General features: G+C 37.6%; 2 protein-coding genes across 2 annotated transcripts; both read right to left on the minus strand.

Annotated features, from left to right (window-relative positions):
• Positions 1-12,930: 12,930 nt before the first annotated feature.
• Positions 12,931-13,929, minus strand: LOC114933210 (uncharacterized). The gene has a single exon (XM_029305688.2). It carries the CDS (start codon positions 13,927-13,929, stop codon positions 12,931-12,933), a length of 999 nt encoding a protein of 332 aa, XP_029161521.2.
• A 1,235-nt stretch (positions 13,930-15,164) lies between these two features.
• Positions 15,165-18,063, minus strand: LOC146720566 (uncharacterized). Its single transcript, XM_085488259.1, has 2 exons — positions 15,422-18,063; positions 15,165-15,300 (listed from the first exon to the last, which is right to left on the minus strand). Exons 1-2 carry the CDS (start codon positions 18,061-18,063, stop codon positions 15,165-15,167), a joined length of 2,778 nt encoding a protein of 925 aa, XP_085344385.1.
• Between the last annotated feature and the right edge of the window lie 1,393 nt (positions 18,064-19,456).

Consider the following 19,456-nt stretch of genomic DNA (forward strand, 5'->3'; position numbering starts at 1 on the left):
GTATGGAAAACATATATGTCCTTCTATATTATCACCTTCAATAATGCATTTAGTGCAACTATTATATCCAGTGTGTCCTTTTACATTTAAAATAAATGATTTAGCAGGAGCGTCACAAATTATTGCTTTAATTTCGACTTTTATGATCTGTCCCTCATAATCAATCCCATTATTTATAAAAGCAATAGCATCACCTACAAACATTTTTAAAAACTCATTTGCATTTTTTGGTTTTCCTTTACCATAATATAAGGCAATGACATATACATTGTTTATAATATTATCTGCACATAATATTGGCCATAAACTCTTTGTGGAAGACTTATATATAGGTAAACCATCAATATTTATTTAGAGAAGTATTTATTGAGGAAACTATTAATCTAAAAGGAATATTTTCCTTGTGGATCTTGGGGAGCCCATAGGCTTTAGGAAGAAGAGAGTCGCTTGAAAATAAATAATAATATTCTTTTTTGTTGATGAAATCTTTTTTCAACCATTTTTTTAAACAAATATTGAGTTCTTTTTCTATTTTTGTTGATGGATTGTTTTTAACTATGGTATACGTAGAATCGTCTTCTAGGAGACTCTCAACTTTTTTTATATAAAATTCTTTTTCTAGTGCGACTGTAATGCTGCCTTTATCTGCTCTAGTAAATAAAATATTAGGATTTTGATTGCAGAATTTAATTGTGTCTTTATGCATGTGAAATAATTTTTCTTGTATGTCCGTTTTTTTGTCGTTATTGTTTAAAAATAATGAAAATTGTGGAATGGCAGCATTACGAATCGAAGTAAGATTTCTGATCCCATTAGAATTGCTTTCTATATCTTTGATGAATTCGTGTATAGCTACTTTTTTATTTAAGTTAACTGGGAGACTAAATTCACCTCCCAATTGTAATAGATTGGTTACATTGGGGGGAATTTTTTTATCAGTTAAATTAATAAACCATTTCTGGTTAGTTTGTTGTAGAGGGTTATGTGTAGCACAACGAAAACTGTTGGCAGAAACAGTGTTATCAACAATATTTGTCGATGATATTGTTTTCAATTCGATAGGATCAATATTTTTAATGTACTCTGTTTCATGCGATTTACGTAGCCATAGGAATTTTTTCTTGTGTATGAGATATAATTTTTGGTTGAACAAAGAAAAGGAGTTGCAATGGTGATTTAAAATCTCCTGCCAGATATAAGATGGTAAAAGATTTTGGAGAATTTGGAATTGCCTTGACCGTTTTTTATTAAGTGAGTTTAAAGTTCTATATAAATCAAATATCTCTATGTTAAGAATTTTATATCGATTCTGTAACGGAATGTTAATTTAATTATTTAACTATTAATAAAAAAAATTTTTACACCTTATTTATTTGCTCGTTCAGTTGGCCTACTATATATGATTTGTTTAATTTTTCTAAAAGGAATGTTCTGTTTGTGAATTTTAGGGAGACCGTAAGCTTTCGGTAGTATGGAATCACTAGAGTGCATAAAATAATATTCTTTTTTTGAAATATATCCTTTTGTTAGCAAATTTTTGATAGTATAGTGTAATTGAGTTCTCTTTCAATTTTTAAGATTGGATTCTTATTGACCACGCAGTAAGTGTTAACATCTGCAAGAAGTTCAGTCACTTTATTATTGTAAAAATCCCTCTCCATTGCAACTGTCACATTACCCTTGTCAGATCGCGTAAATATTATATTGTTGTTTTCTCTGCAAAATTTTACTGTGGTATTGTACATATCAGTAATTTTTTCGTTTATTAAATTCTTTTTGTGAAAATTATGTAGATAATGATTAAATTGGGGGATTGCAACATTCCTAATAGTTCTGAGGTTTTGTAAATTATTTCTTTTTCCATTAGCTTCCAAATCTTTGATAAATTCATGTATGGCAGTTTTTTTGTTGGAGATGGGAAGATTGAAATTACTACCCATTTGTAAAAGATTAGATACTTTTAGTGGGATTTCTGTGTTCGTTATTTTTATTATCATTGTATCTACTAAGAAATAAATCAATTATGTGTAGACATTACATCTCTTCTCTCACTAATTTAATATGCTCGTTATAGTTGGCCCTGTCTTTCTAAATCTTAATTTTATAATATCACACGAGCCTTGTCTTTAAATATCTAATTGTTTTCCTTATTAAAATTAATTATTGTTCCGGAACCGTTGAAAATAATTGAGAGTCTCCGCGAAAAGTTTAAATGTCGCGCGATCAAATATATTGAGAACCATAAATCGTCGCATTAGCGAATCACGAATTTCCACGCGACCGAGGCATAGCGCGTAGCCGATCCTTCTCACACCTCTTTGCAATTCGCATTCGCGGTCCTTTTTCGCCAACTCAAGTGCGCGGTGTATCGATTAGGATCTGTCGCGCACCCCCGATCATGCCTATCTGAGTCGCTAATATCCTTCCTCGTTTCCCGTTCCTTCTTCTTGTTCCGGCTCTCAGTGTATTAACACATTGCCTCGTTATTGGAGATTCGTATCACGCGTGGTTCACATAATCCTTCGAGTCACGAACGAAAGTGATTCTTTTCCGCCGGTCATCGGCAAAAATTTGTAGAATATTGGGCAAGCGATATTTTCCATTATTTCAGTTTTATTTGTGAAATACATGCATAGCTCGGCTGCAATTACGACCGCATGTATCACCACGTGCTCCGATATTACAGTGTTCCAGAGACTCTCAGAGACCTCGATTTCGCGAACGGTGCATCGCGCATCCGCGTTCGGCTCTTGATCGCTGCGATCTTTGTAAAAATTATCGCAAGAAGATTTCCGTCGAGTACGCGCGCAGCAATTACGATCAAGCACAAGATGTCCGTCCGTTCTCGTTAAAATTTTTGTCCACCGTTTGCCAAGTGTGTTTAATTCGAACTCGAAACTTTAGTTTTTTTTGTGAAAGATCGACAACTTTAGTTTTTTTTGTGAAAGATCGAATAAACCTTTTTTTAACCATATTCTCAGCTGTTAACAATCAACCCCTTCTTCCCTCTATTCCCGAGATCAAAATTAATTTAATCAGTGCATTCCGCAACAATTATTAATTAAATAAATGATTTATAATAAATTTATAATAGTTATTAAATATATTTTAATTAATAAAATATTTATATATTTTATATAAATATTAATCTTATATTATTATATTATAACATTTTATTATAACATATTATACATTTATTATTTTATACCATACCTAGATATACCTAAATATACCATATTATCTAATTACTAAAATAATTTCTTTTTTAATTACAGTTTACAGAGGAAGACGCGCCGGAGTTCGCGTCCAGGAGGAGCGCTTTATGCGCTTCCTCCTTAAACTGTCCTCGCCCCATTATTATTGGGGCAACAGGCCGAGGAGGGGCGGACGAGGACGGGGACGGCGAAACGCCGAATAGTATATAATAATATATAATATGATACATTATATACATAAATAAATATACATATATATACATTCTTCATTTTATTTAAATAAAAACCCTATAGATAAAACTTTATAATATAATCCTAACATATTATGAATTGTTAAATAAATCGCAAAACATTATTCATACTATAATTATTTGGTGAATAACATTATTGATAATAATAAGAGAAATAATAGAAAATGGTATTGTGATTGTGATTGAAACAAACATTCTTTCTAAACAGAGTTCGATTATAGTATAAGTTTCTTGATTTAAAATGTGCTATATTTAAATCATTTAATTATTTTTTTCGTTCAAGTACATTTAACAGCAAAAACTGCATATACGTAGGTATGTATTTAACTCTACTGCCATTACTTGAAACAAATACATTATTCGATATTACCAAATTGGAACTCTGGAATTACGAGTAATTATTTTTCATTGTACAGACTAGGTTTAAATTTTTGAAGACCTTCTTTTGAACATGGCTTGACCTTTTCATTTTTATGATTTTTTGGAGATAGGGTGAGAGAGGACGAATGAGGGTAAGAGAAGACGAGATAGGCGAAAGAGGGTGAAAGAGGACGAGAAAGAGGGACGAAAAGAGGACGAAAGAGGGTGAAAGAGGCCGAAAGAGGGTGAAAGAGGATGAGAGAGAATTGAAAGAGAGTGAAAGAGGACGAAAGAGGGTGAGAGAGGGCGAAAAAGTGTTGAAAGAGGACGAAAGAGGGTTGAAAGAGGACGAAAGAGAGTGAAAGAGGACGAAAGGGGGTGAGAGGAATGAAGAGGGTGAAAGAGGGTGAGAGGAATGAAAGAAGGTGAGAGAGGACGAAAGAGGGTGAAGAGGGCGAAAGATGGTGAAAGAGAACGAAAGAGGGTGAAAGAGGGCGAAAGAGGACGAAAGAGGATGAAAGAGGGCGAAAGAGGGTTGAAAGAGGACGAAAGAGGGTGAAAGAGGACGAAAGAGGGTGAAAGAGGGTGAGAGAGGACGAAAGAGAGTGAGAGAGGATGAAAGAGGGTGAAAGAGGCGAAAAAGGTGTGGGAGTGGGTGCGGGGGTGGGGGCGGGGGGCGGGATGTGGGAGGGAAATGAGGGAGGTGTGAGTAAAAGGTGAGAAGAGATTTATATATATATATATATAATCCTGATGACGTCAGCGGACGCGGAGAGAGAAGAAGAAGAAGAGGAAGAAGAAGAAGAAGAAGAAGAAGAAGAAGAAGACGACGTTACTTCATTTTTCATGAAAAACGTCACTTTTTGACCGCTTGTATCTCCAGAACGGCTTGACCGATTTTATTTTTTCTTGACTCAAATTACTCGTGGCGATGCCGCTTTTTAGGTTATATTACGTGCAATTCAAAATTTTTTATATTTTAGTAGTTCTACACCCCCAAAAAATGGACTTTGATGGTGCAGGATAAGGAGACTTGTAGTGTCTTTTAAGGTCTCTTAGGGTTTGAACATGGCCGGAGACACTACCGCGTCTCCTAATATAATAATAATAAAATATAATGATAAAAATAATATAAAATCAAAAATATATATATATATGTATATATATATATCTACACTGGCAGATCCATAATATGGGGGCCCTTCCACTTAGAGTTTCCTTTTTCAAAAGTATTTATAAAGAAACGTTATATTTAATATTTGCGAAATGCTTAATCACAATTTTTATTCCAATCATATTTTTTAATTTAAGACACGTTTAGATATAAAAAAAAAATTCATATTTGATCTGAAAAAAAATTTTATTTGCGGCGAATCAAAACCTCCTTAACAAATTTCTGGATCCGCCACTACATATTTATCTATAATATATACCCAGTAAACACTGTTATATTAATGTTATTTAATTTATTTCATTCTTTGAATCCTTTGTTAGGATTATAGGTCAGAAATTAAATTAACAAAGAAAATATATACTTTGAATCTTATATTAGTATTCATTCCTTATATGCATTTCATGGGGAAAATTTGAATACGAAATATTAAGTCTGGTTTCGCCGCGTAACGGCAAACAGAAAATAAAATAAATAACATTGTAACATCATATTTATGTAAAAATATATATTTATGTAAGAACCCAGTAAACACAAAGTAACAGTAACATAACATTAATGGTACAATATCCTATTCAACAATATAACTGTTATGTACAAAGCATGTTACATTACAGTTAGATTGTTGAGTAGTAAATTACATCATTAATGTTATATTACTGTTATTTTGTGTTTACTGAAAATAATTTATATAAGAAGCATATTTCATATATAAACTATTAACGTAACAACTAGTACATTACTTATTACTCTAAATAACAACTGTTTAGTGGGTATATATATATAGTATATACATATATTTAGACGTTTTAAATGTATATAACTTACTTTTTTAGACTTTTCTTATTCTGCTTATTTTTCTAATTCCAAATCCTAATCTATTTCTAAATTTTTTATTTTGAATCTCATTTTTCATTTGAAGAAACGAATGTTATTTACTATCACAAGTAAATGAAATTTCAATATAATAATAAAATATAATAATATATAATATTATATATATAATATAATATAATGTATTATAATCTCATTATAATTTTATAATAATTTTAAATAACATTATATATATTATATTTTGTTATAATTACAACATTATATGTAATATCCCAGCAAATACAAAATAACAATTGTATAATATTAAATTATAATTTTCCATTCAAGAATATAAGTATTATATAACACTTATATAGAAGAAGAATATAAGAATACAAGAATATAAGTGTTATATAACATGCTTATATAATATTGTTATATTATTATAAAATTATAACTTAATATTATATAATTATTACTTTGTGTTTGCTGGGATATTACATATATTGTTATGATAAAATATATAATAATGTATATAATGTAATAATATACATATATAATATAATATAATAATATATAACAATATAATATAATAATAATAATATATATAATGTAAAAATATATTATTTTCTTACAAACTCAAGAAAAAAAAATTTCGATGTAATCAAATATTTACATCTCCATGATTATTATTTATTCATACACATTACATATTTTTTAAGTTCGTAATTAGTTCTAAAAATTTTAGTTCTAAAAATTTTAAATATAATTCTTGAAATGTATAATTTAATATTTTTACGATTAAAGATTGATTATTAATTATTGATTATTAATTTTATTTATATTTATATTTTTATTAATTTTATTTGTTCATTTTATTTTATTTTAATAAAATTTAAACGTTTAAATTTTATTATACAATTATATAATTAAATAATAAATAACCATTATATAATACAATAAATTATTAAGAAATAATTATTATAATTGGATTATATAATAAAATTTGGATGTCTAAATTTGATCAAATATTTTGTTCACTAAAAAACATATCTTTTGCCAAGAAATTATTGGAAATACCTTATGGAATATTCTTGTTATTTTGAGATCGTGTTCAAATCTCAATTCCCTCATATTTTTGAAACATATAAAGAACAGAAAAAAAATGTTATTGTAAAACATCAAATGGATATTGTTTTCCTAGTTCTTCAACAACTCAAGTAGAGACTTATTACTCTTTATATAATCCAATTCCTGTTATAAAAATATAACATTCATAGAATAAAACTCTCATAGATGTAGAAGTGAGAGCAAAAAATAGAATGTATTCATTATATTAATATCTTATCATGTATCACAGTCTGGAATTACAATAAAAGGACGTGAATAATTTTTAAATGTTGCATCTCTTGCTTCTTCAATAATTTGAAGATTTGATCAAGTAGAAATACATTAGTATCTACAACAATATATATAGTAGACTCTTCTTATGTAACTCTGCTCTATTATGATGTATTAATTCTAAAATATTTCCCGATATACAATTTGTCTCAATATGATTCAGGTTTCTCCCTAATTGTGTTCTAACAACTTCAACCTATATTAAATATATTAAATGAAAAATTATATTGTTTTCACTATTATTGTATAGATAAGATATATACATAAAACACACAATAGATTCCTAATTAATATAAATTTTAAAATGAGTAAAAAATATAAAATATTTGAGATTACTAAAACACACAGTTAAAATAAGATAATTCTCTATGATACATAAATACACAAATTAATTAATGTTTTAATTATATTGATAATACCTCTTGTGCAATGGCTTCATCATTCATTGGTTCCCAATCCATGTGTTGCGTGCGTGCGCGTCTCGTGTCGAGCGCGTGTGTCAACGCACCTTCTTTATAATTTAATTAATTTATAAATTAGTACAGTTATAATTTTTAATAAATTTATAAATTAATTTATACATTAATAAATTTATAAATTAATAATTTAATATGAGATATATAAATATTAGGTGCGCAACTAAGTTCTCGCTGTTTTTTTTATGAAAATGCAACTTTATTGTGAAAAAATGGTTACAAATGAATCATTCAAAGTATTGCCCATCGTTAGCCACAACTTTTTCCCATCTTTCTGGCAGAGCTCGAATACCGTTACGGTAAAAGTATTCGTCTTTTGAGGCTATCCACGAATCAAGCCATTTTTTGATGTCTTCATATGAGCGGAACTGCTGATCAGCCAGACCATGTGCCATCGAACGGAACAAGTAATAATCGGACGGCGCAATATCTGGGGAATATGGCGGGTGGGGTAGGACTTCCCATTTGAGCGTTTCCACGTAAGTTTTAACGGGTTTGGCAACATGAGGCCGAGCGTTGTCATGCAGTAGAATCACTTTTTCGTGCCTCTGCTCGTATTGTGGCCGTTTTTCGCATGCAATCGCTTGGAAATGGCTTGGCGGGTAACTCCTAATGCTGAAGCAAGCTGTTCTTGCGTTTGGCATGGATCCTCATCGAGCAATGCCTCCAATTCAGCGTCTTCGAAGGTTTTTGGCCTTTCTTCACGCGGACGGTCGTCAACATCGAAATCACCGTCTTTGAAGCGACGGAACCAATCACGGCACGTTGTTTCACTTAGAGCAGCATCTCCGTAAACTTTTTGGAGCTCTCGATAGCTTCAGCCGCCGTTTTCTTCGAATGAAATAAGAAAATCAACACTTCCCGCAAATGACGATTATTTGGTACAAAATCAGACATTTTCACACAACTAAAAGTATATGACGCCAAAACAAAATCATTAACATGTCAAAGCGGTTTGTTTACCATATGTCTAAGCTTGGCTCGTGACGTTTTGGATATGTCAAAATCGACCAGCACTTACTGCTGGAGCCATCTATAGACAAACAGCGGGAACTTAGTTGCGCACCTAATATGTATATCACGAAAATATAAAATCTATGGCACACAGCATATTTTTCTTGCTAGCTATAATGCGTTATAAAAAATGTAAATATATATGTATGTCTAGGAATTGCAAAATATATATGTATGTCTAACAATTAGAATTAATTAATTCTAGCATGAAATTATAAGGTTTTTTTAATGAAAAAATACATTTTGATTTATGAAATTAAGTGAACAGCAAAGATACAATAATATAAAGTTTTTGTTCTAAATTTATATAAATTATAAAGTACTCTAAAAATATGTATATAAAAAAATAGTACAACTTAGTGTTAAAGTTTGTTCGGATTGGCTTATAATACTAAAAGTAATTTCATATAAAATATTCATATAGATACATATGTTATATATATCCATATTATCTTACATTAACAATAGTAGGCAATATTGGGCATCTTAAATATATCCTTATATACATGATCATGTTCCTAGATATATCATTTATTTAAAAAACATGGATGTTAAAAATGCTCTTCACTTTGACTCACAATCAAATAAATCATAGATGATTTATTTGTATTATATTTATTTATATTATATTTATATTATATTATATTTATATATTTATAACTTTATGCATTAAAAAAATTTTTACATTAAACTTATATGCATATAATACCTGAATATAATATAAATAAATATTTCCATCATTTCTTTCTTAGTACAGACATGTATAAGACTGATTCCATTCTTTTATATATTAATGTTCTATAAATATTCTTCCCAAAAAATTATTTTTCATAAAAAATACGAAAAATGCGAGAATGTTATTTACATGATAACAAATTATCATATTTATATCAATGCTATAAAATACTTCTTCAAAATTATCCTAACAATCGTTTCAATCAGGAAGAGTGATAGTTCGCAAAGAGTCTTCGGGAAAAGTTGCTATTTCCGCGACAGTGCTGAAATTAAAGGGAACTGCTATTCCACCATCAAGAACTAAACCTCCATCAAAACACTCTGACCTTATGGTGATCCTTTTACAAAAACCACGAGGATATATGCGCTTTGGAACGGACACTGCATCAGTCATTATCATATCTCTTATCGAATAACATAGTATGGAATCCTCTGTAAATATTTTTATACAATGAATCCTTTAGAATTTTGTTATATAATCTCGTAAGTCGAACATTTTTATAAAATAATAATAATAATAATAATAATAATAATTACCGCACAATTATCTTTTGTAACATCCTTTCTTCCTTCTTTCACTTTATTTTAAACTCTTTGTCTTCTTTATTTCCTCCTTTCTTTCTTTAAAACATTAACTAAAAATAAAATATATAACACAAAGTATCAATTTTTTATAATATATAAAGTATTAATTAAATATCAAAAAAATATTAAATATCAACACAAGTTCTATTAGAAACGTTATCTGAACTTATCTGATGAAGTAATCTTGAACACGTCCAAGGAGAAAAGAGAAACCTTTACCTTGATTTTTAACATAATCTTTCACTTAACCCGGCTGTTACTAATAACCTTCGATTTACATAACTGTCAAAACGCGCGATATTCGCTGCGACGACAGTTGCTCACGAAGTAAGCCCAACGAAAGAACCAATCAGCATCGCGGAAAAGCGACAACAATACTTTCGAGATATGCGAGAATCGATGTCATGCACTTTTTCAGATAGGACTAGATCGTCGCGCGCGCTTCGCGCGCGCCAATGCGATTATCTTATTTCGATATTTTACAGCATATAATTTGTATATTATTGCAAAACTAAAACTTATCTATTTTAATATATAATTCCTACCTCTTCCAATATTTCTCTTCTTTTTCTTTCTCATTTACTTTCTTCTCCTCTTTTACTCTTTCTCCATTTTTTTATACATTCTATTGTATATTTTCTTTTTCGATTTTCTTGCTTTCTCCTCATACTTGATCTCCATTTTCAATGCTCTCATTTTTATTTCTTTCATTTTCGTCTCTTCCATTATTATGTAATTTGGCGTTCTTCTGTCCAATCTTCTGTCTAATCTCCATTTCACATATTTCCTCTTTATTTTGTCTAGTTTTTCTTCCATCTTCCATATCCAGATCTCTGCTCCACATAATATGCTATGCTTGCTATTAAGGTTTCAAACATCTTCATTCATCTTCTCCTGTTTAAAATCCTGTTTAAATAACCTTTCTCCTACGCTCTATGTCATCTTTATTGCTATCGTTGCCTTTCTCATCTTCTCTATTATGTGTTTCTATGACCCTCCATTTTTTACATATTTTATTTTTTTTTTTACAGCATATAATTTGTATATTATTGCAAAACTGAAATTTTATATTTTGATCTATGTATTATTAAATATATACATGAGCAAATAAATATTTTTATTAATATTATGTTTTACATCTGTTGATACTCACTGTATCTGCTTTACTTTAAAACGTTAATTAAATTTTATTCCTCTATTTGTTAAATTATCATCTTAAATATAATTTTTATATATTACAATTGTAAATCTAAAAACTTATGTATATTTTAATGTATATTATTTATATCATGAATATAAACAAATATTCTTATCAATATTATAATTTATACCTTACTATTATATATATGTTAAATTCTTTATTTAAAATTTAATATTTTTTATAAAAAATTAATTTTTTTAACATTCTGATTTTAATTGTATATAACATGCACATATAAAGTTTGTATCATTATATTCTTTTTTTTCTATTAATTTTACAAATACTACAATATCATGTGTTATAAATATTTAATTAAATAATATTTAATATAATTTTAAATTAATTTATGTTTAATTTTTAAATACTTTTGTTATTTTCTTTTAGATATTTTTATATTAAATATTGAATTCTAACTTATTGTTTCAATAATTTTTCTTGTCATATATGTACAAAATAAATTATTTTCTATTATTTTATTTGACAATTACTTTTGTAAAAGTAATTCGACAATTACTATTGTAAAAATGCATCCTCAGAGTTATGCTTGAAGAAATATGGAATAATCCATTTTCAAAAAGCATTTTTCATCACAGAATGCACTTTCGAAGAAATAAAAATATATAAAACATATTATGTTCACGAACGCGCTGCTTGAGCAAAGGATCGCGCTGCACGAAAGGATGAGTCACTTTTTTGTAAAACAAGGACTTTAATAATATCACACACGTATTGACAAAATACTATAACAAACTTATTACAAACTTTAATTATTTTACAGTGAAATCGGAATCAAAATCAAAGTGCGGAATAGCGGCGGTCGTCAACGAATTTTGCGGTGTATCTGATAAGCGGTTTGCGATATGTTTTCACGACGGAAAAGCGATAAAGCTGTGATTTCGGGTGCGAGCTCTCTTTTATGGGTTTCCGCAAAAAACCCACCTTTTCGGGAAGCGCCAATAATTTTGCGTCTTTTTAAAGTTGCGCGAGGTGACCTGAGTGTATTACGCGTAATTGGCCGCTGTCAAATTGACAGAACAACGGCTGTTAGAAAGCATGCGCGAGCTGGCGATCACGATGATTATTGGCGAAACGAGGCGCCCGTGAGAAGCCGCGCATGCTCAATAAAATATAATTATTCGGCAGAACGGTTGCGACACCGTTAATTGTTTATATTTCGAGCGTGTTTTTGTACGACAGGATAATTTATGTCGCGATATGTTTTCAAAAAAAAAACATATAAAAACGATATGCCTGTTGACTTGCGATCGGAAGCGAATATTCTAGAATATTCTATTTAAGATATAATATTTTATTACATGTAGTTTCTATTATGCGTTTCAAACATTCCCGCCCGCCTTGTCGCGCAGTGACAACATGTTTATGGTATTTCGGTCGCGGAATCGCAAGTCGATAGTGATCGATGGTGGGGCAGGCGCGCCGGCGCGGCGAGATTCACGTGATGATCGCGTGTAATTTGAATCGATCAGCTGAGCCGCGGAAACACGTGGTGATCGCGTGGAATGTGATGATCAGCTGAGACAGTAACGAGTGTGTGTTTGATGTGAAATGACGAACGTGTAGTGCAGTGTGGTGATTATGGAACAATTGCAAGTGCGGTGGTGCATGATGAGAGTGAGGTGTGACAAATGATACAGTGTATGATGTGATAAATCTCGTGAATGAGTGTCGAACGTTGATGAGTGATGTGTTACGTGCCGGCGGACGGCGTGTCCGCGTTATTCGTGTCCGGAATACGATCCGCGCCCGGGAGCATGACCAATTTAATGATCGGGCGTACGAATTCGGATGTGGCGGTGCGTACTGAGACCACGCGGACGACACCGTCGTCCCCGGGATGCAGTCTCGTGATCCTTGCAAGAGGCCATCGAGTCGGAGGGGTGAGCTCCGAGCGGATGATGCAAAGGTCCCCGACGTGAGGTGCGGCCTCGGCCTTGACCCATTTGGTGCGGGGGTTGAGCCCGTGCACGTACTCAGCCGACCACCGCTGCCAAAAATGGTCTCGCATCAGCTGCAGGTGATGCCAGCGTGACAGCGTGGATGATGATTGTCCGATCCGTGACGGCTCAGGTATAGCTAATAGAGGCGCGCCGATGATGAAGTGCCCTGGAGTGAGTGCTGAAGTGTCGTCTGGATCGTCTGACAGAGCCTGCAACGGACGAGAATTAAGACACGCCTCGATTTGTGTGAGGAGTGTGTTAAGCTCCTCAAAAGTGAGCGTGGTGTCGCCGATTACTCGGCGGAGGTGAAATTTAGTGGATTTCACGGCAGCCTCCCAAAGACCACCGAAGTGAGGGGCCGCTGGCGGATTAAAATGCCAGCGGATCCCTTGAGTGTTGGCGGCGCGGGCGATGTGAAGGCCCTCGGAGGTCGACGCCTTGAAGAGCTCCCGCAGGGTGCGATCGGCGCCAACGAATGTTGTGCCGCAGTCGCTGTAGACGTCCGTACACAGTCCTCTGCGAGAGACGAAGCGGCGTAAGGCGGCGATGAAGGCCTCGGAGCTGTAATCCGAGACGACCTCGAGGTGGATGGCCTTCGACCAAAAGCAGACGAAGACCGCGATGTATCCTTTCTGTGAGCGGTGTCCGCGTCCCTTGCTGGTCCGGATGGAAATTGGTCCCGCGTAGTCCAGTCCAGTACTCAAGAAAGGTCGAGTTGGCGTCACTCGGTCCCGAGGAAGGTGGCCCATTGGAGGCTGTGGCGTGGCAGCGCGCCAGCGAGTGCAAGTGACGCACCGATGCAGTTGCTGCTTGACGACGGTCCTTCCGCGTGGTACCCAGAACCGAAGGCGAAGCAGACCGAGTGTCATCTGGACGCCGCCGTGCAGAGAGCGACGATGGCAGGACTCGATCAGCAGTCGTGTCATCCAGGAGGCCGGCGGTATGATCACCGGGTGCTTCTCGTCGTAGGGCAGCAGTGCGTGTTTGAGACGTCCTCCAACGCGCAGTACACCTTGGTCGTCGATGAACGGATTCAGCTTGATCAGTGAACTGCGTGGTGGGCCGGAGCGTCCTGCGGTGGCAGCAGCTATCTCGTCCGGGAAGTGGAGCGCCTGTACTACTCGAAGCCACTGGAGTAGGGCAGCGTCCAGCTCGTCGGGGTGTAGTGGACAACCAGGTGTGACCTCCCGGCTCGCCACGTTGAGCCATCGACGACACCAAGCCGTAACGCGTAGCAGCCGATGAAGCGCAGAGAACCGAAGAAGGATGTCCGGTTCGACGACGACGGAGCCCTTGGTCATCAGGCTGGTGGTGCGCTGTTCAGGAAGGTCATCCTCTGCGATGTGGACCTCTGAGCTGGGCCATGCTGTCTCGTCCAGTGCCAACCAGGTAGGTCCAGTCCACCATAATGCGTGGTTGATTAATTCTCCAGGAGTAATTCCTCTCGATGCGCAGTCTGCAGGATTATTCTTCCCGGCTACGTGTCTCCATCGAGCGTCCGGGAGCTGTGTCTGGATATGAGCTACCCGGTTGGCGACGAAAGTTTTCCAGCGAGTGGCGTGTCTCTGGATCCAATGAAGCGTGACCTGGGAATCGGACCACAGATATACTGGAGTAGTTGCCAAGCCGAGAATGTCGCGGACATGCAGCGTGAGCGTGGTGAGTAGGCTAGCAGCGCACAACTCAAGTCGCGGCAACGAAACCTGCTTGACGGGTGCGACCTTGGATTTCGCCATGAGTAGATTAATTGACGGTTTTCCCCTTTCAGTGGTGCGGAGGTAGACTACTGCGGCGTATCCTCGTTCGGAAGCATCAGCAAAACCGTGGAGCTGCAACCTCGAGTGATCGTTGTCGGTGCTGAGCCAGCGATTCACGCGTATGTGCCTGAGCAGCGGCAACTGATCCAACAGTTGTTGCCAATGTCGAGCATCCTTGGCCGGCAGTGGAGCGTCCCAATCAAGTTGCTGAAGCCAGGTGCTTTGGATTAGGATCTTCGCCCGAATGACGACAGGCGCGAGCCAGCCCATCGGGTCGAATAGGCGTGCAGTTTCGGAGAGGACTCGTCGCTTCGTGAATTTGCTGACTGGCCGAGGATGTATTGCGAAGGCAAACCGGTCATCCTGAGGACGCCATCGCAGGCCCAATGTCGAATGGCTCTCTCCTTTCCAGGAATGTGGTCCTTGCTGCAGCCGATGCTCCTGTGGGACTCCTGTGAGGACCTCTGGATGGTTCGAGGCCCACTTCCTCAGTGGAAATCCGCCCGCCATGCAGAGGTTGCGCAGCTCCGTCTGGAGGTTGACGGCATCGTCGAGGTTGTCCGCGCCGGTGACCACGTCGTCGACGTAGCAATCAAGCCGAAGTACTGTGGCACCTTGAGGAAACTGCGCCCCCTCGTCCGCACAAAGTTGTTGCAGAGTTCTGATGGCCAGGAACGGTGCACACGCCATGCCGTAGGTCACCGTCTGCAGCTCGTACTCTCCGATCTCGTCCGTCTTGTTGTGACGCCACAAGATTGTTTGGAGACGGCAGTCCTCAGGATGTACGAGGATTTGGCGGTACATCTTCTCGATGTCGGTGACGAAGACGTACCGGTGCCAACGCCATCGCAGCAACACGTCGGTGAGCGCTGGCAGAAGGTTTGCCCCAGTCAGCAGCTGCGAGTTGAGCGAAGTACCGGCCCGTGTGCGCTGAGAGCCGTTGAACACGACTCGGAGCTTTGTCGTCGTGCTCGATTCCTTCAGGACCCCGTGATGTGGTAAGTAGCATCTGAAATTCTCCGTTGTTGTTGAGGTATTTACCTTCTTCATGTGTTGCAGGTCCTCGTATTCCTGCATGAAGCCGTGATAGAGGTCGCCAAATCGAAGATCTCGGCTGCCCTTGGTCTCCATGGCTTTCAGTAGGCGCTCCGCTGGGCGGCGAGTATCCTGAAGAGTCGTCGGCGGCGATGAGAAGGGCAGCCTCACCATGTATCTCCCGGTGGGCGTGCGCGTGACGGTGCGCACGTAGAGTTCCTCGCACTTGGTCTCGTCGGGAGTGAGTGAAGCCCGAGTTATCGGCTCGCTCTCCTGCTCCCAGAAGCGTCGAACGAAGTCGGCGAGGTCATGATCGGCGGTGCACCGGAAGGTGCGGCGATGTCCCGTGACTGCTGCTGCGTCGTAGCCGCCAGAGAGGATCCATCCCAGGCTGGTTTGCTGAGCGATCGGCATCCTTGATTCACCCTTGCGGAGGCCTTCCTCGAGGATCAAGGAATAGACCTCGGCTCCCAGTAGCAGCTCAGCTGGGTCGTCGTCTAAGAAGCGAGGATCGGCCAGTTGGAGTCCGTTGAGATGAGGCCAGCTGCGTTCCTCCCGCGAAACCGAGCCTTGCTGCAGCGATATGCGGGGCAGCACAAAGGCCACCACGCTGAGTTTGGCGTTGGTCACGTCTGACGTTACGTGCAGCGTGACCTTGCCACGAGCGGATCCCGAGCGAGTCCCTCCGATGCCGAAAATGGAGAGGCCCGTTGAGGCTCGAGGAAGGCGAAGACGTTGTGCCAAGGTCTCCGAAATGATCGACACCTCAGAACATTGGTCGATCAAAGCGCGTACGGCTTGTGGTGATCCGTACCGATCGGCGACGTTTATTCGTGCTGTTGCAAGAAGAACGGCCTTGCACTCTGGATTTTGCAGCGTAGCGGTCAGTGTGGTGGCGCGTGTGGCTTCAGTTGACGCTGACGATGTGGGTGCTCCGTGTAACATCGTGTGGTGTCGTGCGTCGCATGTCAGACAGTTCTTCTTTGACTGGCAGCGAGAGAGAAAATGGTTGCCTAAGCAATTGTAACAGAGCCTGTTACTCTCGACAAATGCCTTGCGGTCGTTGACAGTCTTGGCCTTGAAATCTCGGCAGGTCATCAAGGTGTGCTTCTCGCGACACAGTGCACAGTGCGGCGACTCGGTTCCTTGGTGCTTCGTGACGTGTGCCTTGGCTACCCGTGGAGCATCTCCGGGCGGTTTGCTGGCGCTCTTCGGTCGTGCGGCATTGAGCGTCAGGATCCGACGGCTGATGAAGTCCACAAGTGCCTCGTTTTGTGCCGGCTCTGATGAGTCTGACGTGGACGACTCCCACTCAAGACGTGTGCGTGCATCAAACAGCTCGGTGACCAGGAAGTTGAAGAGGTCCATTCCGTGGGTGTTGATTGGACGTCCGATGCTCTCCTGACCATTGACGGCGGCAGTCACGGCGTTGTGAATGCGTCTCAATTCTTCTGCGGTATCTCCCTTCATCTTCGGCACGGCGATGAACGTGGCGAAGTTGGAGCGGATCAATTCCTTTTTGTTGTTGTAGTGTTTGTCCAGAATCGCCCAAGCGCGATCGTAATTGTCGCTGGTGACAGGCAATGACCTTATTAACCTTTCAGCTTGCCCCGTCAGACATGAGCGCAGGTGGTGAAAGCGCTCGATGTTGGAGATCGCATTGCCACTCACGACGGAGAGAAAGAGATCTCGGAACGACGGCCAATCGGCGTAGGCACCAGAAAATGGCGGCACTTTGATACGCGGCAGTGATGACCTTGACGTGGCGTCGGCAGAAGGAGGTACGTTTGCTGCACGATAGTGTTCAGCGTAGCTGTCTAGTATGCTTCGTTGTGACACGTAGAGATTCTCCGTATCAGCATGCAACTCTGATTTAAAGTACTCGCTCTCACTGAACCTTTCCTTCAAGGCCGCACGGATAAGGTCATGCTGCGCCTCGAACTTTGTCCACAGCTGATCCAGAATTCTGGTGCGTGTGGAGATAGCACTGGCGGTGATATTGGAGCTGCCCAGCTTCTTCAAGTACTCCACAGAACGTGAGATGCGGACTTGAAGCTCACGCTGACAGTCAACCAGCGTGGGTACATCCATGATGACTGCACACGAAACTGCACTACTGTCACTCACACGAGAAGTCACGCTCGCGAACTTGCGGTTGCCGGTGCGACGGATCCGGCTCGAAGGACCAAAAATATGTTCACGAACGCGCTGCTTGAGCAAAGGATCGCGCTGCACGAAAGGATGAGTCACTTTTTTGTAAAACAAGGACTTTAATAATATCACACACGTATTGACAAAATACTATAACAAACTTATTACAAACTTTAATTATTTTACAGTGAAATCGGAATCAAAATCAAAGTGCGGAATAGCGGCGGTCGTCAACGAATTTTGCGGTGTATCTGATAAGCGGTTTGCGATATGTTTTCACGACGGAAAAGCGATAAAGCTGTGATTTCGGGTGCGAGCTCTCTTTTATGGGTTTCCGCAAAAAACCCACCTTTTCGGGAAGCGCCAATAATTTTGCGTCTTTTTAAAGTTGCGCGAGGTGACCTGAGTGTATTACGCGTAATTGGCCGCTGTCAAATTGACAAAACAACGGCTGTTAGAAAGCATGCGCGAGCTGGCGATCACGATGATTATTGGCGAAACGAGGCGCCCGTGAGAAGCCGCGCATGCTCAATAAAATATAATTATTCGGCAGAACGGTTGCGACACCGTTAATTGTTTATATTTCGAGCGTGTTTTTGTACGACAGGATAATTTATGTCGCGATATGTTTTCAAAAAAAAAACATATAAAAACGATATGCCTGTTGACTTGCGATCGGAAGCGAATATTCTAGAATATTCTATTTAAGATATAATATTTTATTACATGTAGTTTCTATTATGCGTTTCAAACATATTATATTATAATATATTAAAATTTATATCTGTTTGTAATGATAAATATATCATTACAATGTTTGTAATTGTAAATATATAACATATAATATAAAATTAAAAAATTGTAAATATGTATATATAATATAAAATTTACTATTATAATTTATTTAAAGTAATTATAATTTACACTGTAAAATACCAGCATTCTTATTGAAATATTTCTGTATATACATAATTTTTAACCAATCTACTTTGTTTTTCTTGTCCTAAATAAATTTCTAATGATTCCCAAGATCTAACTCGTGAAAATGCAACATAAAGTTGTCCATGACTAAAAACATCTTTTCTTAAATCGATTGCAATTTTATCAAATGTTTGTCCTTGTGATTTATTTATGGTCATAGCAAAAGCTAATTTAATTGGAAATTGTCTTCTTTTAAATACAAATGGGTAAACATCTTCACAGTATAAAGTTATACGATTTAAAAAGATAATTTCTCCTCTTTTATCACCAGTCAGAATTTCACATTTTAACAAATTATTTCCTAATTCTAAAATTAATAATCTTGTTCCATTACACAAACCTTCGCTGATAT

Source organism: Nylanderia fulva, unplaced genomic scaffold (assembly GCF_048542155.1).
Source record: "Nylanderia fulva isolate GAGA-0341 unplaced genomic scaffold, ASM4854215v1 Scaffold669, whole genome shotgun sequence".
Lineage (NCBI taxonomy): Eukaryota > Metazoa > Arthropoda > Insecta > Hymenoptera > Formicidae > Nylanderia > Nylanderia fulva.